Raw genomic sequence first — 21021 nt, 5'->3', positions numbered from 1 at the left:
ATAGAGATAGATACATACATACATATAGAGACAGAAAGAGAGAGAGGAGTAAATGTGAATGAATGTGGTAGTGGTGGTGGCAAAAGAAGAAGAGGAATAAGGGAAGAAACCCTCCTCCCCCAACCAAAGCCTTTTCTTTCTTTTTTATGGCCCTTCCTCCTCCCCCCCACCAAAAAAGACAACAAAGCAGCAAACAAAAAAATACGTACATGTGTATATTATTATACATACATATGTATATGTAGTGTGTTAGTTAAAAGTTAAGTTATAATATGTGATGGACCTATATGTACATATATCTATCTATACTATACATTGGAGGGAGAGGGGGGTAAAAGAAGAAAGAGATCGATCCACCCAACCACCCAAACCACCATCCTCAATCTCTTTATTACACATAACACACATCCAGTCTCCTTCCTTTTTCTATCACATTTACACTTACCTCCTCACTACTTCCATCATTATATATGATCAATCCCACACTACACATATATATATATATATGTGTGTGTGTGTGTGTGTGTGTGTATGTATATGTAGGGGAATGAAGATCAGAATTGTTGATCTAGGAAGCTTAAAGGCTGCCCATTCCAGGCCCTTCTTCACCTGAGAGGAATTCTCACACACATATACATACATACATACATACATGTACATGGGGCTCGATTATCGGGTGCCGAGATCTCGGCCTTTCGGGCCTCGATTTCACACCCTCTTCTTAATCTCTCTGTGTTTTCCATTCCTACTACTCATCGTCTCCGTCTCCTCAGTAGGGGGGACGGAGCCGCCGTCTTCTATGACGGCGACGACGACGGCGCAGGCTGAGCAGCTCTCAGATTCTGCGGTGGAGGCGGCGGCGGCGGCCACGACAAGCGGCTACAATGGCGGCGGCGGAGGAGGAGGAGGAGGCAGGTTCTACGATGACCTGAGCTCCCAGTTGCCCCAGGCGTTCCTAGGCATCCAGAACCGGGCGCGGGCGGAGGTGGGGGTGCCGCCGCTGGCGTGGAACCGGCAGCTGGCGGGCTACGCGCAGTGGTGGGCCAACCAGAACGCGGCGTACGGGGACTGCCTGCTGCACCACTCGGGGGGCCCGTACGGAGAGAACATATTCTGGGGGAGCGGGAAGCCGTGGTCGCCGGTGGACGCCGTCAGCGACTGGGCCGGCGAGAAGCGCTGGTACGACTACGCCTCCAACAGCTGCAGGTTCTACGACGCCTGCGGCCACTACACGCAGATGGTGTGGAAGACGTCCAGGTACGTCGGCTGCGCCCGGGTCACCTGCGCCGACGGCAAGATCTTCATGACCTGCAACTACTACCCGCCCGGCAACTACATTGGCCAGCGCCCCTACTGACCTCCCCCCCCCCCCACCGGTTCGGTTCGGTTCGGCTCGGCTCCGTTCGGTTTTGCTGGGTTCAGCTGGGTTCAGCTCAGATCGGCTCGGTTGTCTGGACAGACGGACAAATAATCCCCTCTTGTCTCCACCCGACCCGACCCGACCCATGGATTGCACCTAGGGATCCCAACAGAATCGAGACCGTCCAATGGATCTTATCTATCCTCTCCCCGACCCAATCATCTATCCCCCCCCCCAACCCTCCCCTTTTACATACGCATATTAGATCGGCCGGCCCCTCCCAACCCAAATTCTACTAGCTTGCTACCTTTCGTCCAATCTCGAATCATTGCAAATCTAGTGTACCTTAATACCCACACCTACCTATACCTATATGTATACACACACACACCTTATCATTCATCTCTTGCCAATTGCCCGGCCCACCCACCTCCTGACCCTTATCTGATCCCCCCCCCACCCCCCATTCTCCGAAAACCCACCTCGTCCCCCTCATTATTATGCTGGGATAGATGTCAAAATTTAATCTATGGTGACAAAGTGAATTGTGATATTTATTGATTTATTTATTTATTTATCCATGACTTCTTGTTTCAATACTTGGACCTTATATGCCTCTTGATATGCAACAAGTCCCAATGTCTCAAGAATCTCTCTAATAGATGTTTGAAATCAAGGACGCCACATTGTAGTTGAATGGGTAATGTGTGTACGGTTTTCAAGGGAAACATTGTGAAAAAGTATGGTGCACACATATGCAAGCTTCCTCTAGCGCATTGAGAGATTACGTCTTGTATCTCCAAACACCCTCTCTCACATAGAAGTGATGAGAGAGAATACGATAGATTTTTCGTCATCAACAAGGAGTCCAACTTTGACAATTGGTACGGACAATCTTGGCACATTAGAAGTAATATATTCATCCTTTGCTATGTTTTTAGACATGCATTGCATATATTCATACTATGGTGATGATGGCATGATACTACCTAAACACCTAACTAGTGTGAACAAGTTTGAAGAAGTCTCAACTCTCTCCAAGAACCAAGGCTAGTGCGGGTGATAAGATTGTAGTTGGATACATTTTGGCACATTTTTGCTTTGTATTGGGGCCAACATGGGAGGTTAACATTTGCAATATAATATTCCAATTTTCATATTATGGCATGTTTGCTCACAATATATGAGGAATTGTTTACATTAAAAATCATTCTGCATGTTTATTGTGGTTCACAAAGCACAAACATATGGAATCATTGTGGTTCACACACATGGAATCATTGTTGTGCACACACACATGGAATCATTTGTGTAAATTCTTGTGCAAGCTTAAATTTGGTTGTAAAGTAATAAAGATGATAAAACCATTTAACCATCCTCTCTTAAAACATTGGACAAGACAAGGACAAGAATAACACAAGCATATAAAACCATTCTTTGTTGTGAACTATTCATCCCTACTAAACCCCACAAATCATCACCGGTTCAAAAAGTTCCTTTGGATCTCATACAAAAAATGCAAGATAAAGTGATAGGTGTTTACATTCCTTGATTTTGAACCATCATACATCTAATTGATCTCATAATTTGCCTTTTGTCGTGAAAAACCTACATCCATATTTAATGTTTTCAAATAGTCATGCCTGATTATTAAATATATTTGCTATTGATTGTCTAACGAGAGATTACATGTGATGTAGAGCACTACCTTTGGGACAATGCATGATCATTGGTTTTCTTTTTGTGGTCACATGCTCTCCAAAGGTCCCCATTTAGTTGTCGATTATTTCAAACCGTTGATTTTTATCCCCTCGTGAGCTTGACCTCAATTATCATCGTTGTCTGCTAGTTAGATCCGACATCAATGGAGTGCCTTGAAGCCCATAATTCTCCACTAGTGCTTACATAGACTGGCCCACATTTCCATTTCTTTAGGGAGCTTTTTGCCACAAAACAAGAGTGTGCTTTCTCTTTTGTTACATTTTGTTGGTTTAAACTACAAGGTGGATTTTAATTGTCAGCTTCACCAAAGAGAAAAAAGACACTTTGTTGGTTGAAACGACAATAGTTGTTGCATGTCACTAAAAGTACTATTGTTTGTTTTGCAAACTTATTAATTGGAGTTTCACTATGATATACTTGAGACCTTTATTCTTCCTCAAGGAAACCACAAATTGGAAAGCTCACAGATAAAGCACGTGAAACCATATTGGGTTGGGTATTAACTTTGACAAATACTTTTCTAATCTATTTGCCAAGACCTTTGTGAATGTATTGTACAACCCCCCTTTCCAAACAATAGGTTACCATTGATGAAACGTCTCAAGTGATGCTACCTTTGGGCCTAATTTCATGAAGCCAACCTTTCTAGCTTGAGGCGTACAACCAAATCCCAACAAGTTGGAACATCAAAGTTTGGGTCCCTTTAAAATGTTGAAATATTGCTTGAAAACCTCATGTGTCAAGTCATCCCAATTAGGCCTCTTTCTGTTAAGAAGCTACTTAAATCCATATCCATCTTATCCTCAGTGAGATCTTCCTATGATTCATTACTGAGGGGTCATGCACAATACATCCAACAACATCATAACATTCATGGTTCTTTAATAACCTCATGCATCATGAACTATTGTGAGCCAAGAAACTCCTTAAAGTAATGAACACATATAGCAACTATTGTAGTCGTATCCACTATAATGACATCCCCTTGTTCCACATTTACCACATTAGATTGAATCATAGATATGATGCAATGCTTGAGAAAACAAACGTGATTGATATTGATTACCTTTAAGCCCATCCTTGAGTTGTCACATCTTAGCACAATGATAACCTTGACATTACAATTGAAAATAATGTGTTGCAATTGACTTTGGATATCCAAAAGCTCCTCATATCGTGGTGCATGTATACAATTGGCCTACTTTGGAGAAAGTGAATTTATATAGGAGGAGGTCAAGGACGCACGAAAGGACCTAGACTTTTGGTGCATCATGATCAATTGCGAGCCAAGAAACTCCTTAAAGTAATGAACACATATAGCAACTATTGTAGCCGGATCCACTACAATGACATCCCCTTGTTTCACATTTAGAACATTAGATGCTTGAGAAAACACATGCGATTGGCATTGATTACCTTTAAGTCCATGCTTGAATTGTCACATCTTAGCATGATGATAACTTTGACAATTACAATTGAAAATAATGTGTTGCAATTGACTTTGGATACCCAAAAGTTCTTCATAGCATGATGCATGTATTCAATTGAGCTACATTAGAGAAAGTGAATTTATATAGGAGGTCAAGGGTGCACGACAGGACCTAGACTTTTGGTGCATCATGAACAATTGTGAGCCAAGAAACTCCTTAAAGTAATGAACACATATAGCAACTATTGTAGCTGGATCCACTACAATGACATCCCCTTGTTTCACATTTACTACATTAGATGCTTGAGAAAACAAATGTGATTGGCATTGATTAGTCCATGCTTAAGTTGTCACATCTTAGCATGATGGTAACGTTGACAATTACAATTGAAAAATAATGCCTTGCAATTGACTTTGGATATCCAAAAGCTCCTCATATCGTGGTGCATGTATTAATAACGCATTATACCTAAAGGGGCCTTATGAAAACTATTGAAGATAACCTCATTGTCTTTGGGCTCTTAATGTTTCGTAGAATTATATCTCATGCAATCCACTTGTTGAGAAACGTTCACCGCAATTTGCTCAATGGGAGAATCAAAGTGACATTGAAGCAAGATTGAAGAGTTGAAACGGAATGGCGATTGCCAAAGAAGGATTTTTGCATGTCAAATGAATGATCCCAAACCTACAAACAAGTAGCAAAGTAGTTTGAAAACACCACATCTCATTGAACATTGATAAAATGGAATCATCATGCATCATAGCCGACTCCATGTTTACCTATGTCTCTCTCACACACACAATATATGTATGTATGTATGAATGAAAACACACAATCATAAAAATGTGTGTGGAGAACACTACTTACATGGGTATCATAATGGAGTCTGGTCACCACTACACAAATTGTGGAACATGTTGAATTGCCAATAGGCAAGGCGAACATTGTATCGAGGAAAGAATATCTACTTGCACCAATAAAGAAAATTGTCACATTAGTACTCCCTTCAACTTTCGTAAATATGCTTTCACTCCATGCCTACCAATCAATACAAAAGCATTGGGCATATCCCAATCATAATGCAGTCCCTAATACCTCCAAAATAGGAAAATGATTTCCATTTCTAATTTTGGATCAATTGTGCAAACACCCATTGTCTTAACATCAAATAACACCGTAATAAAATTTGCCAAATTCGAGAAATGTCACTCCAAATTTGACAAGCAATTGAACATTGTATGAAACTATGTGTATTACCTTCCACTTGGACAAAGCAAAAGAAGCAATTGCCCATTGCTAGTCCATGTCTCTTTGGAACTAATCTCGAAGGTAGTAAACCCTCAATCAACACTCTCCAAATGAAGACCTTCACTTCAAGTCGCAATTTAGAATGCCAACTATGTTTTAAGATCTATCACCATCCATAATAAGAATTATGCACTTTTCATTCTTGTTCAACCTTTCATGATAACCATCGAAGAGACTCAACGAAGCAATGATACACGAGATTAGTAGTTACTTGTAAATACGGTGACTTATGTCGTCAACACTAATCAACCCATGATTGCTCTTATGTTTGTAGAGGTGAAGGACCATGTAATATTTTGTAGTTGTCAGATAAACCCATAATTGGGCAAGCTGCATAATAGTTGTTGCACTTCAACGAACTCCAAAATTCTTTGAGATCGAGCCTCAACTATATCTCACTTCTCTTTGACCCCCAAATAAAATAATCAATTAAACTGAGAATACAATCTCTCCTTTGTAGGCCAACATAATAACAGAGAAGACACAAGTAAATCTTTTTGCAAAAAGTTACAGGGCTTTCTACTAGATGATGGCTTCTATAAAAATAACGAGAGTTAGTCTTTCCATGAGACAACCAAGTGTTGAACACATGAAGAGAGAGGAATCCAAAGTGGAAAACGTCCATCAATTATTGTCACAATGAATCCTCCCATGTGTTATACCCTCATTCTCAATTAAATATTACACAATAGATATCCATGGTTGTGAGTCTAAACACAGCTCTTGCATTAATGAAAATCAATGATCCATAATATGCATAAATAAGTCTAAAATTGCATCTAAGGGGTTGCTAGAAGATTCTATGCAACCCATATCCCTTTCTCCATAACAAATATCAAAGAGGCTGCAAAACAAAATGCACATTTTTCTTTCCATGGCAACAATAGCAAGCAATTAATACTTTGTACAACCTTCCCACGTATGTGAAATAGCGAAGATTGTGACTTCCTATATTGCACTTAGGGGTTACTTAATGATTCCATGCAACCAATATCCCTCTTTCTCCATAACAAATATTAACGAGGTTGCAAAACAAAATGCACAGTTTTGTGTCCATGACACCAAGTAATATAATATCATAGGTTCCATAATACATTGTACAACATTTTGGCATACATGAAATGGTGAAGATCCTTACTTCCAAAACATGAACTTATCCCTTAACTTTTAGACATCCATTCAATCCATTAGCCAATTGGTTCGTGGACAAGGACATCACCATGGTTCTAAATAATAATAATTGAAGCAATATCGCACACATGAGGACCCAACAATCAACATCCAACAATCAACATTCTAAAATAACCTGATGTACGTCATTTAGGTGCAACATGAATAATTACACAACAATTAAATATCAAAGTAACCTAGAAAACACTAGAACCGATATTTACTATGTCCACATGCCACCATTTTGAAAAACAATAATCCTCCACTGCATTTCAAGAAGCCCTAATATTTTCACAGTATAATCACCATCATGCTTATTCATCATCTTCCACATTATTACACGATATGAACCTACTTTGATTCACATTGTTACTAGGTATGAATTTAGTTACCCTGCTTTGACTCCATTAATTTCATATGAAGCTACATTGAACATTAAGTTACAACATTCGAGCAATACAACTTCTCTTCTGTATATCGAGTTTACTCTCAATAATCTCACTATTTTTATTTTTCCTAACCAATTAAACATTTCCCATCAAAACAAAATTACAGACAGTTTTGAGATCTGATGATACTACAGAGCTTTTCACCTTCCGATGAAATAAACAACAAATAATTGCTGCTTATTTATTTTTAAACGTAGATCACTTCTTCAGAAACAAAGCACAAAGTAACCATAGTAATTGAGCGAACAAAACTGGTGCTTTTTCTATCAGAGAACAACTCGGTCTATTTTCTGCTATTTTTCTCCTCAATTCCGGATTTAGAAAATCGAGCTCTTAGAACCTCTAAAACTTCCTCGAATTTCACATCTTGTACAGAGAGGAGAACCATAGAATGATAGAGGACATCTGCCATCTCAGATGCAGTTCGCACTTTGCCTTCATTTTCCTCAACGGTTCGGCAAAGTTCATCGGCTTCTTCCCTACACCAGAGGAAAACACTATTTTCAATGTTTTTTTACTTGCACACCTATGAATAAGTAAATGCTGCCATGTTTGACAAACAAAAATTAGCATGTGGATAGATAAGTACACATCTGGCATTAGCTCTTTTTTTATTTGCATTTTGGCTTTTGCTTTTTGTCTTTTTCTTTGCGTTTTTTGCTTTTTTTTCTCTTTGGTTTTTTCCTTTCCCATGGTCTAGTGCATTCAATGTTTTGACAGTGATCATGAGGGTGGTATTCTTAATATTGCGTATGAATACAAGTACCTCTTATGACAAAAGAAAACATCAAAGAGAAAGAGAAAGAGAGACCGTATTTTTGAGCACAGAAGACTCGGGTTTTTTAGGAGCTTCTGTGTCCATGATGGTTTCACATCTGCCCTGGATGCCAATAAATCATTCCGTCTTTTGTTGATAGTATGCTCCAAAGAATACAATGTAGTCAATGCCTGTTGGGGATTGGACTGCAGGGCAGTTCAGAGATATTACATACATTGTTATGATATGGAAGCATATAAGCCAAAACAAATACTTCACTAACCTGATCATCTTGGTTTGAATCCTTAAAGACTGAGGTAAAATAGCAAGTCTCAGCTCCAGTGTGACATGATGGTCCATCAGGAAGCCCCAAATAAATTATCTGCTCTGTTCAGAAAAGCCCCAAAGATTTTTACATGCCCAATGCCTGGATAATGCAAAAAACGTCAAAGTAGTTTATAATGGCCAAAGTAGTCAGAACAAAACTTACTGAATCATGATCGCAATCCATGAACACATCTTTCACATTGATAAAATTTGATGATGTTTCTCCTTTCGTCCAAAGTGAGGAACGAGATCGACTATAGAATGTGGCCCGACCAGATGCTAGCGTTGCAGACACTGCATCAGAATTTACAAAACCTTGCATTAAAATTGCTCCAGTATTGATATGTTGTGCAATGGCAACGGCCAAACCATTCTGATCCCATTTGATTGAATCCAGTACTTTTTGCACCTATAAAATAAATGCATACTCATGGTCATATGATCTTCATTAATCTGAGCTTTTGCACAATGAAGCATTCACATCACTCTAAGCAGAAAATAATCAATGAAATGTTGGTTTAAAGTGCAATTTTTCAGAATTGTTTTTGAAATTTATAATAGCACACTTCAAGAACCTCAAATCTCTTTTCACAATGATCCTAAACTTCTTCATTTTCTCTCTCGATAATATCAAGAGTTTTCAAGTCAAAGACTCCAGAATATTATTTATATGATACTACTGAGTTATGGTACATACTGATGGACAAATGCTCTGTCACAAAGTAAAAGAAGATAAAGGGAAAAAGAAGGCAGAAAATGTGCCAAACCCACAAAGATGATTTGGTCACACCCTTCTCCTTCATTCATGTGACTCTTTCCTTGCAATTTTTCAGCATTTTCCCTTATTTATTGCGCTTACATTGGCTACTTATGAAAAAGAAATAAATCCATATTCCATCATGCGTAAAGATGCCAATATGAGGTATATAACAATGCTTGAATTATTTATGTAATACAACATTATCTTGTTGAAGTTATATTAATTGTGCACCTGTACGTTATGGTCTAATGTCATAATCTGATACTTGGGCCACACTTATATATTTTTCTACATTGGTTTACAATTTTAATACTCCCACCGTCATCAATTCATCATTTCTAAACAGTGTTCTACACCATGGCATGCAGTATGTCCAACATGACATTACACACGATAACAAGACAAAAAGAGCAAGGTAAAAACAGAACCTGGTTTATAAATACAAAAACTTTCCGTTAATACTATTAATTGCAATCATGTGATTCCGATTCTAATCCTAAATTCTTGGAACCTAACACAACTGGTTGGGTCGGGGAATAGTTATGAGGACAAAAGTACTCAATAATATGTCAAATGGCATAGTGGTTGGAGGTTTAATGCGCACAGGATGTCACAAACATGGAATAAAAGTAATTAATTGCCTGCAAGTTTAAAGAAAGAAATTTTCTACAAATATTCTGTGATCATTGCCTACATATGGCATAGCATATGTCAATCATAATCAATGATGGCATCATCTATTTATGTCTATCTTCTAGAAGTTATACCATCCTTACTAAACCTAGTATAAATAGAGCCGTTTGGATTACAAATCTCTGAATCACTTTGCACTCTGAAGTTATAGACAAACCACGGATGGGTAAAAGACGCAAAAGAAAACCTAAATCAAGTAAGGCATTTCATGGTACTAGCTAAAAAAAGGAGAATTTATATTGAAATTATGCAAAATCAGAGACTTGCCTCTGGCGTGGAAACAGGTCGCGCACGTGCAAGAGGTGCGAGCTCGTCCTTAGTGGAGAGGGACATAACAGGTTTCATCTTGACGACATGAACACCACCATTTCCTCCTCTTCGTATTCTTCCTCTAGACTCATATAATGCAGGATCCATCTTCATCATATGATCATCATCCTTTCTTCTTCTTCTACAATCATACAATACAAGATTCCATTTGGAGCAGGGCCTATTCATAGAAGAAAGAAAGAAAGAAAGAAAGAAAGAAAGAACGAGAATTTCTGTCATTCAAGAACAGAGATCACAAGTCACGGTAGTGGAAAATGGGAAGGCACTTACATGGAAGAAGGGCAGAACAACAACCTACACTGTAAATCTGCGGAAAACATGGAGAAGAAAGAGCCTAGCATAGCCATTTTGAACCTCTCCCTGTTGTAAGTGGCAAAAAACAGAAGAAAAAACAGGGGACTAAAACCAGTAGATATTGAAACTTGAAAGTGTAAGTAAGATCCATCTTTTTTACTCATTTCTGTCTTAGTGAAGGAATTTAGTTGGCATGGTGCTGGGTTCAAATCTCTAACTTGGTGGGTGTGTGTGTGTGTGTGTGTGTGTGTGTGCGTGTGCGCGTGTGGACGTGTGCACGTGTGGAAAGGCTGAAAAAGTGGAGGCGGGGCTCTAGGATATATATCTAATCCGGGTGTTGTAGGGTTAGAGAACCGTATGATGGGCAACTATCATGTATGGTTCGAGGAGCAATGTGGTAGATCATTTGGGATTTCTCCGAATTTGTAGCTAGCCAAACAGCGAATGACCCTATGTGTGTGATCTGTACTAATAATACCCTTGTATATGCATATCCCATACAAAACCCTGCCCCGAAAAACATGATCTTGGAAATGGAGGATAATGAACTAACATTGGAAATCTCAACATGATCATAACCCTCCACTCCCACCCTGGGTCAAGCCATGCCCTAAATGATACATGGAGATGCGCTATTAGTGATACCTAATGGCAATGCTAAAAGTTGCCTATATGAGTAAATTGTAAGGTAGGAAAACACATACGCACATGTGTATTGTATCCTTTTATATATCAAATAACAAGATCTAGGAAACAAAAGGTAGATAATGTGGATAAAGAATCATAGCCCTCCATTCCATGCTACTTGTTCCTTTATGCTAGAGAGGGCTAATTTTAAAAATTAGGTGAACCGAAGGTGTGAAAATATTAACAATCATTTGATGGACACCAACAAAGGAAATGTGTTCACGTTGTGATTAACACATGATTATCTTGAGAGTAACTATTTGGTCCAACCAAGTCATTCCAGTGGTGGAAAATGCATCACCTTTTGAGTTGGAAAAACTCTTTGGAAGTGTGGCAAAAAAATTGTAAAAAATGGAAATGACATAACTTGAGGAAGAACATATCTTGTGTGAAGATGAATTAGTGTTGAATAAGATTGAGTGCAACTAAACATTAAAGAGGAGACAATGGACATATAGAGGCATCAAGTGAGTGTGATGAAGAATGTATGTATAACCTTATAATCTACATAGATTATTACTTGATGCCTTGTTGTATATGAAGTGATGGGTTGATCTATATAATTGGGTTTCACGATCTAGCATCACATAATTTATGACTTGAACAATGATGATGAGCGAAATCTGGATGCACATGGGACGAACACTAAACCAAGATACTTTTGATAAAGAAATTTAAAAGAGAAAGTGGAACCACCTATGAACCCTTCCAATTGTTATCAAAGAGCTCTTCACTATATTTAGCCTCACATCCAAAAACTAATGTTCATAGTGTGCATAAAGAAAGCGCCAAACAAAGTCCATTGCCAGCATTTAGGGGGTTAACACCACCTCATATTGCATTATGTTTCCCAATTGGATGCAACAATACACAATACGGTAAACTTGATGCTTACAGCAAAAGGTAAGCTTCTTTGATACTTCCTAATCCAACCAAAGAATTCAAAAAGGCTTAAGGTGAAGTCAAAGTGAAGGGATTGAAGGGCTAGTTTATGTGTTGAATTCTTTTCTCGTCCTGTTTAGTATTTACACCCCCCCCCCCCCACCCCCCCAAATCAAAACCTTGAACTAAAATAAGTATAGATAAATTACATAGAAATAGCCCTTCAAGCATCAACCTAAATAAATTCAAAACATGTTATGCAAAGTGAAGATAATATCCCACGAAAGCACCCCCTCAAAGGTCGTAAACAGATGCATGTTTAACATTTAAGCATGCAAAATACCTCATTGATGGTACTATACATATTGTCTTAAAGCTACCTTGCCAAATTGATTATATTTTGGTTTAATACCATACTTTGCCATACTACAATACAAAATACTCACACATACATTTACTTGTCTTAAAAACAAAACTCCAAACTCCAAACTCCCAAGCGGTGAGGTGTTGCTAAACATTTGGTTCGAGCTGGTATCTTGGCTGCGCGGACAGTACAACTCAATTGAAGGGAACTCGGATGCAGCAGACAGGGCTCGCTCAAAGTTTTTGCTGAAATGGGGTCGCTCTCCTATGATGGTTAATTCAGCGTCTGGTCCTAAATGGAATTACCAAGCACCAAGATGGTTGTTTCCGCCATTGGCTTCGTTGTGAATATGTGGTCACCATGGTGGTCACTATGTAAAAAGAGGCAGTGGGTTACTCTTGTTGTAAATAGTTAGGTGAGGATTATGCTGTTTTGATTATGGCTGTTCTTCGATGTAATTCTTTTGCTAACTAATGGGAAGTAGTGTTTTTTTGGAAAAAAAAAAAAGGACCCAAAATATACACCTACTATTCAAATATATCTGATAATTATCCCTAACAAATACTTTCCCTTTTTCCTTCCCTCCTTTCATGTCCTAAGCATACTCTATTTCCAACATATAATTACAAGTTACAGCCTCTCAAATGTTAGAGATAAAGACTTACATATAAAAAAAAAAAGATTTAAGTCACATTTTCATCCTTTTTAATTGAATATTTAAGTGCATTTTTTACATGTTTAAAAAAAGTTGAAGTTGAAGAGTTTGGTGCATTTTTTGTAGGTAGTTAAAAAAGTTTGCATTGATAATAAACATATGGACTTCTTGCATTGCTTGTTGATGCCTAAATGATGTTGTGTTGTTCCTTAAAAGTTAATACCTACATGAAATAGTTTGAATACATTATTATAGTTGTTTAACACAATCTTGTTATTTTCAAAGTAAGCCATATTTGGTGTTGGACTTACTCAAATTGCTTTACGAGACTCGTACATCTTAAATACCACTATTGAAGTGATCAACTTAAGGTGCAACATAGCATGATCCATTGTTTAAAATTATAAAATCAATCATAAATGCAAACTATTTTAGACTAGTCACTATAACTTTGTTTTGAGAATGACATGACAAATTTGACATACTGTATATAAAACACATATTTCATGTGTTTTTAAACATATTCCACAATCATGAAAAACGTATTTAGCATAACTCCAGTTTGGGAGGTATTAACCCATATTAATACGTTAAAATTAATATGAAATGTGCCCATACTATACGTAGGCACCCCACCTCTAGCCAAACCAAAGAACTCATGCAAGTACAGATGACATATGCAATTTTAAAATAGCTTCTCATACATTTTATACATGCAAATTTAAAATAGCTTCTCATACATTTTTATACACTCTCCTACACATTAGTCAAGGGTCAATATAAGGTTAAGATTGACAAAATCTGTCAATTAGATATAGAAATATGACAGCATTTTACTTATTACAAACGCTATTTTCTTACTTCACAAAAATTCAACTCACACTTGAGATTTCAAGGAGGGTGGAATCCAAATATAGCCATGTGTGCGCACATAGCCAGCCTTTTCTGTAAGTTCATCGGATTCTACTGGCCCTCTCCCACCTTCTTTGTAGACTATTGACTTGAGTTTTCCATTGTCAATTCGGTGTAGCAAAGGTGTAAATATCTCCCAAGCCGCCTATTAAGGTTTTTTACGTTAGCACACCTTTTTAAATTTTCATCAAGAGATTAGTCATGGTACACAACAGCATTTTCAGCAATGATAAATCACATACACAACAGAACTGTTTTATTTCAGTGACCTACTGTCACATTTTCTGTTGGTTATGCTCAAGAGGATATTTAGGGATGCTATACTGATGATGAAGAGCATGTATATGTTTGTGTCCTAGTGAACACTGAACCCATTATGTATGTTAGTATGTTACACACAAAATATCCCTGTGTTCCTCCTATAGATAATGCAGGCAAGGATAATAATCCATGTTCGCTTTAGCAGATATGGTAGCATTACTTTAATCTTCAATCTACAGAGTTGAAGGGGAAAATGTGGCGTAGGAGGGGTTTTGTTATCGACAGAAGCATAACATTTAGGGATAATTCCAACACAATACATCTGCTTCTATAAAGGAATAAATGGACACAGATATGCACCTCACTTCCGACTTTGTTTTACCACTTACCCGTAGTTCATCTCTTCTCACAAAATGTTGCTGATCTCCACGGATTCTGTTTTGCACGATTGAGAAAACAAACAGAATAAGACACAAACACTACAAAGGAAAATCCTTTCAAGTGTATACTTGGTATGCATCAAAATCTTGCTTCCAGGGTCGTTAACAGTATATGCTGTCAAAAATTTATCCATATTGAATGCAGAGCTTACGTATCAAGTATCAGTCGCTCATAAGCTTCTGGAATAACAATATCTTGATACCGCTGTTGATATGATAGATCAAGTTCACTTTGGGTTGCCGACATCTCTAACCCAGGTTGCTTAACCTACATAGCATTCACAAAAAGGATTCAGTTAGTGCAACTAATAATCTGTATACACATCCTATATGCATGGTATTAATACACAATTTCACAATCAAAAGCATAACTAAACATTACTGGATACTTCAAAAAACGTAAAACTAACTTCTTTGTGCTAATGGTAATACCGTAAGTTTCATGTACATGGCCTCTGATGGTTGTAACCTCATTACAAACTCATTCCGTCCTTGTTTTTGGCCTGTCCATGATGTTAAAACAAAGAATACCACCACATCATCGTTAAAGATGATACCACCACCGTATATGGTTAGAACCTAGATCTTAAGTGCACTCAATATAAAAGCCTTTTAAAATAAAACACATACATTTATAAATATCACCAGGTACATCCTTGAATTGCACTCGGATTTCTGCTTTTCGGCTGTCAAGTGCCTTCCCAGCTTTCAAGATGAAGGGAACACCTTCGATCCAAATAATCATAAATAATATAAATTTAGATTTATAATTTAAAGATAGTCATAATTATGCCAGCATTTTGCTAGCAATAAAACCACATACAACAACACAATGTATAGCATCAAATCTGTAGGAAGAACACACCATCCCATCGTTCATTATGAATGCGGAGGATGATAGTTGCAAAAGTTGGAGTGTTGGAACCCGTTGGTACAGTTGGATCATCCAGGTAACCATCATATTGTCCAAGGACCACTTCATCATCTCTAATAGGTTGAACAGCTTTCAATACCTGGATAGATTATATAGTGTTTCCTGTGTTAACCTTATGCATACATACAACCAAGCCCTACTGATGTGAGCTATTATTGTCTCCATTCTGTATATACCTTGACTTTCTCGTCTCTTATATCTTCTGGATTTAAAGACACGGGTTTTTCCATAGCCACTAAGCACAGGACCTGCTCATGAATAATGACTTCATATAAGCAATAAAAGTACACACACACACACACACATATATATATATATATATTACAAAATTTGTAAGGCATGAATAAAATTACCTGCAGAAGATGATTTTGAATAATGTCCCGAACTATACTGTGTGAGAAAAGTTAACAATTTTGTTACAAAGTTATTTGATAGGTTTTACATTTTGACAAAATAATATATCACCCTTACAGAATCATTTAGGAACAAATTACTTCATTTGAAGGGAAAGAAATTACCCATATTCATCAAAATAGCCTCCCCGGCCCTGAGTTCCAAAGTCTTCCTTAAATACTATCTGCATATTTTCTTACAGTATTTGTTAGAAAACAAAAACTACTCAGTTTTCTTTGAACAAGAAGATCCTTACACACTTCCACTAGATAATATTGATATAAGTAAAGAAATACAACCATACACATTATAATTTATCAGCAAGGAAAGTGTTCATTTAATTTGAACAAACTGTGGAAGATCTTCTACTAAAAGCTTGGAGCTACCTGAATGTTGTCAATATTGTCCCGATTCCAAAGTGGCAGAAAAAAACGATTTGCAAAGCGCATGACAAGCTGCAAAGTTACTGTTTTCAAGTTAAGAATCACTACATTTATAAAGACATTGTAACTGTAATCCAGTAGAAAGTTTAATTACCAGATTCTGAACTATTTCCTTGCCCAAGTAATGGTCTATCCGGTATATTTCATCCTCCGTAAAAAGCTTCCCTAGGTGATCACTCAATTCATCTGACGATGCTAAATCTTTCCCAAAAGGTTTCTCTACCACTATCCGGGTCCACCCACCTACAGTTTACATCCCATGTCCATATTTCTATGCACGTTCATTTTCAGCTAAATTTTCCATAAGCACATGCAGACCATTCATAGTGCACTTACGTTTGTTCATACAATATTTCTTGATCATCTCACTTACAACCGGATACACAGACGGTGGCAAAGCAAGGTAAAATAATCTTCGGGTTTGTGCATTCTCTCCTTCTCTATCCTCCTGTTCTGTGATGGCTGCTTCCAGTTTAACATACCCTTCTTCAGTATCATATGAGCCTGAGACATAGCTAACCTGTGCATGATTGCAGAAAGTAACAGACACGAGCCATCATATCAAGATGCCACCAGATTACAGTATGATTCTTCAATTAAGAGCACTTACCAAGTCGAGAAACGCAGTTACAATAGTTTCTGGATTTGTCGTTGGGTCTGTACGTCCCACCTTTAGGTATCTGTGTGCATGGAATAAAGACCCCCTTTAAAGAATTCATATCTCTTTAATTAAGAATGTGGTTTCTACAGAATCCCCACAGGGTCCCATTCCAAAGAAGGGCTTTCCCCCAGGGAGAATGGCCTCAATCAAATAAATTGAACATATTCAGCTAGAAAATTTGTTCTATGCTTAATATCCATGAATTTCAATATTAATGCGGACCTCCCACAAAATAATCAAGTAAATTAAGATCCATCATTTCTCGATGGATTGCGTGCAATCAATCATTCTTCTGAATCTTTAAGGGCTCAAAGAACACCTCGCATGGCCAGTATGAAATAGATGAGTCCCAATGGATGCTAAACAAGATAAGTCATTGCTGAATGGCCCATGGATCAGCATATGGTTAATTCAGTTAGAATTGGGCATTGTGTGTGTGATGATATGTGCATCAAATAAGAATGTTTCGAACTTTTCAAGATGGGTTTGAACAACTTAAAAAGCATGAGAAAGACTTACCTTCCTCAAGATAAACCTTTCTCTGTGTACCACTCAAAATGCTACTTTAAATTGATGGAGTGGTATTTAAGAGTGCTAAATATACAAGTACTGCAGCTTACTTTCTCTTTTTTCTACTATGTTCAATGGACTGCACATAGGAATTTCACTTGTTGGATAGTCTGAAACGGCTTGGGGACACTATCTTATACATCATTCTCTATCAATTATCAATGAAGGAACATCCAAAGGTATGTAGTCTTTGGGGCTAGCAGAGTGTCAACCTCCGTCTTCAAGACAATTTAATCTTAGTGAGTCTATTCTCTAAGGAGTTCTTTTTCATTTATATAAGATTTCTCTGCCAGTAAATTTTAGGTGAAGGTGGTTCAATTAGGTTTTACTGCCCTCTAGACATTCCATAGGCCAGTTCAATACTAGCTTGGTTGTCACTGGAATGTCATCATTACAATGAGCTCATACAAGAAAAATGAGTCAAGCATGAGTGCTCTTCATAGAGACTTGAACCTCCATATTTCGTGATGGGTTAAAAATCTAAGTGAAGAAATATCTATCTTCATCCATTCTTCAATAGCACTATTCTAGGTTCGTATATGCCATAGATTCCCCAGCTCTTGGTAAAATGGTCTCAGATTTATATAACTTTCAATATATCAAGGAGGTCAGTTCAATGTAGGAGTCAACAATGTTGTCTTGTACAGATAGTGAAAAATAATGGAGTACCCAGTACCTGAGTTTCCATGGGCCTGGACTTGGTAGAGGAGTTCTATACGTTATTGAATGTCTGGGAATCATGTGCTAAACACAGCCGATTAGGCATTGTAGTCAACTTAGATGTATGATGCAGGATACACAAAAACTTTTCTTTATGTTTGTTTTTCTAAATATATTACCACCAGTTTATATTAGTTACAATCAGATGAGAAATCTTTTATACAGAGCATTTTTTCTCAGTGCTCATACCCACGTAGTCGATCTCGCAGGGCTTCATCTGTGAGAGGCGACCTTGCATATCCAAAAATCCTCACTTGTTCATGAGGTAAAAAACCCTGTAGAATTCGAAATCAATAGAGTAAAATCCAGAAATACAAAACCATTCCTGAGGCTCTTTGAGCAATCACAGAGAATTACATTCAGTGTATGGAGTGAGACATTACATGTCGATAAAGATTGAATAGGGCAGGGAAAGTCTTCTTCTTTGCGAGATCGCCAGAAGCACCAAAGACAATTATAGAAAGCGAGGACTCTGAAGCTCGAGGATTTGTGATTTCTCCACCATCACTTCCCATCTCTGCCAAGCCCTTGCACGGGAGAGGCGGGGCGATGACCGAGCTATCTATTGTTTCAAGAGTAGCTGTCGGGGCCATACTCGTACAAAATTCCAATACTGTTTGGGATGCAAAAAGAGAGAGATTGGTCAAACCAACTCCAAATCATAGAAATCTGTAAACTTCGGATCTACATAGCCAGATCTAATGGCGAAACAGAGAGAACAAAGATCAACGGAAATCACTTACCTCTGATCTCTGATCTGAGTCTTCTGTTGGGGGAGTGTATTTTGATTTAGGGTTTGGGGCGAAGGGGGGGCAGAGACAGGTAGCCGTGTTAAAGTCTGAAGGGGAGGGGTGGGCAGGGGCGATTGTGATGACGACAAGTGGCCCCATGTCCACCCATACATACATACATACATACATACATTATACATACATACATACATACATCGCATACATACACACATACATACATAAGACTTAACTTACCCCACTATCTTTATTTCTCTGTGCCCTTTTCCTCGTGCACTAACTTACACCACGACACACACCCACACCAAAACAACTCCGCTCCGCAAGTATGTTCCTTCTCTTTATTTCTCTCTGCCCTTTTCCTCGTGCCCTAACTTACACCACGACACACCCACACCAAAACAACTCCGCTCCGCAAGTATTTTCCTTTTGTTCTCCCAAAAACACGTTTCTAGAACTTCAATCCATCACACATCTCAAAGACCCTTCATTCAATCGTAAGTCACGAAAACCTCCCTCCCTCTCTCTCCCTCTCTCCCCTCTCTCTTTTTTTATCGTAATCGTTTACATTACATACTAGCACTACATCTTGGGTTCGAAACCCAATTTTCTCACCTCTCTATTACTCCATAGATATCCCCTATTTCACTAGATGCCACTGTGCAATGTAGGGGTTGAACCCATGACCACCTGGTCTCCATTGGGCAACATTACCAACTGAGCTACATCCATATCTGGGCTCTCTCTCTCTCACTCACACACACACACACACAACAAAATGCCCGTCGTAAAGCATATGAAGAAAGATTGAAAAATAAGGTTAAAGGGAAGACGGATAATATTATCAATCTATCTCTCTTTGGTGAAACACACACAATTATATTAATAAATGCATATGAAAAACACTACTTACAATGGGTGTCACAATGGCGTATGGTCACCCCCCTAACTACATGGGTAGTGGAACATGTTGAATTGCCAATAGGCAAGACAAACACTCTATTGAGGAAAGGGTTTCTACTTACTCCAATAAAAGAAAAAATCTAGATTAGTACTTACTTCAACTTTCATAGATATGCTTTGACTCTATGCCTACCATCAAATACAAAGGCATTGCGCATATCCCAATTTTGACGCAATCCCCAATACCTCATAAATAGGAAAACTATCTCCATCTCTAATTTATTTATTTTTTCAAGAATATCTCCATGTCTAATTTCGGGTCAACCTGTGTGAATTGTGCAAACACCCATTGTCTTGGCGTCAAATAACATTGTGATAAAACTTGCCAAATTTTGAGAAATGTAACTCCAAATCTAACAAGCAATAGGACATTGTAAGAAAACGATAAGTGTCATCTTCCATTGGAACATTGCAAAAGAATAAGTTGCCTATTGCTACTCCACGTGGCTTTAGAGATAATCCCAGAGGCAAGCCCCCAATCAAAACTCTATAAATGAAGATATTCGCTACAAGTGGTAATTTACAATGTTAGCTACATTTTAAGATTTGCCACCATCCATGATTACAACTATGTATTTCCATCATTCTTCAACCTTAGATGATAGCCATCGAAGAGACTCAACAGAGCAATGATACAAAAGATTAGCAGTCACTTGTAAAAATGGTGTCTAGTTCCGTAAACACCAAGTAATCCACGGTTGGGCTTCTATTTCTAAAGGTAAAGGACCTTGCATCAATACAATATTTTGTAGTTGTTGCCAAAAAAAACCATAATTGGGCGAGA

The 21021-nt window shown here is 38.0% G+C and overlaps 4 protein-coding genes across 4 annotated transcripts; 1 reads left to right on the top strand and 3 right to left on the bottom strand.

Moving 5' to 3' along the window:
- Positions 1-529: 529 nt before the first annotated feature.
- On the top strand, positions 530-1386 carry LOC147853684 (pathogenesis-related protein PRMS-like). The gene has a single exon (XM_087332272.1). The coding sequence runs from the start codon at positions 653-655 to the stop codon at positions 1355-1357; it is 705 nt and encodes a 234-aa protein (XP_087188398.1). The 5' UTR covers positions 530-652; the 3' UTR covers positions 1358-1386.
- Positions 1387-7565: 6179 nt separating this feature from the next.
- Positions 7566-8963, bottom strand: AT-IE (histidine biosynthesis bifunctional protein (HISIE)). The gene is made up of 4 exons (XM_087332701.1): positions 8690-8963; positions 8483-8581; positions 8254-8405; positions 7566-7921 (listed from the first exon to the last, which is right to left on the bottom strand). Exons 1-4 carry the CDS (start codon positions 8846-8848, stop codon positions 7726-7728), a joined length of 606 nt encoding a protein of 201 aa, XP_087188827.1. The 5' UTR covers positions 8849-8963; the 3' UTR covers positions 7566-7725.
- Positions 8964-10223: 1260 nt separating this feature from the next.
- Positions 10224-10731, bottom strand: LOC147853682 (uncharacterized). The gene is made up of 2 exons (XM_087332702.1): positions 10580-10731; positions 10224-10469 (listed from the first exon to the last, which is right to left on the bottom strand). The coding sequence occupies exons 1-2, from the start codon at positions 10654-10656 to the stop codon at positions 10235-10237; spliced, it is 312 nt and encodes a 103-aa protein (XP_087188828.1). The 5' UTR covers positions 10657-10731; the 3' UTR covers positions 10224-10234.
- Positions 10732-13911: 3180 nt separating this feature from the next.
- LOC147853681 (glucose-6-phosphate 1-dehydrogenase, cytoplasmic isoform-like) lies at positions 13912-19381 on the bottom strand. The gene is made up of 16 exons (XM_087332106.1): positions 19269-19381; positions 18909-19138; positions 18715-18800; positions 17185-17254; positions 16911-17094; positions 16669-16817; positions 16518-16586; positions 16257-16315; positions 16092-16128; positions 15915-15986; positions 15670-15817; positions 15435-15530; positions 15237-15307; positions 14957-15072; positions 14754-14799; positions 13912-14248 (listed from the first exon to the last, which is right to left on the bottom strand). Exons 2-16 carry the CDS (start codon positions 19116-19118, stop codon positions 14069-14071), a joined length of 1593 nt encoding a protein of 530 aa, XP_087188232.1. The 5' UTR covers positions 19119-19138; positions 19269-19381; the 3' UTR covers positions 13912-14068.
- Between the last annotated feature and the right edge of the window lie 1640 nt (positions 19382-21021).

This window comes from Azolla caroliniana, unplaced genomic scaffold (assembly GCF_043228905.1).
Source record: "Azolla caroliniana isolate FFs.n. ecotype wild unplaced genomic scaffold, voAzoCaro1.0.p SCAF_16, whole genome shotgun sequence".
Taxonomy (NCBI): Eukaryota; Viridiplantae; Streptophyta; class Polypodiopsida; order Salviniales; family Salviniaceae; genus Azolla; species Azolla caroliniana.
Note: the sequence above shows the minus strand (reverse complement) of the source record. Positions and strands in the feature narration are given on the sequence as shown.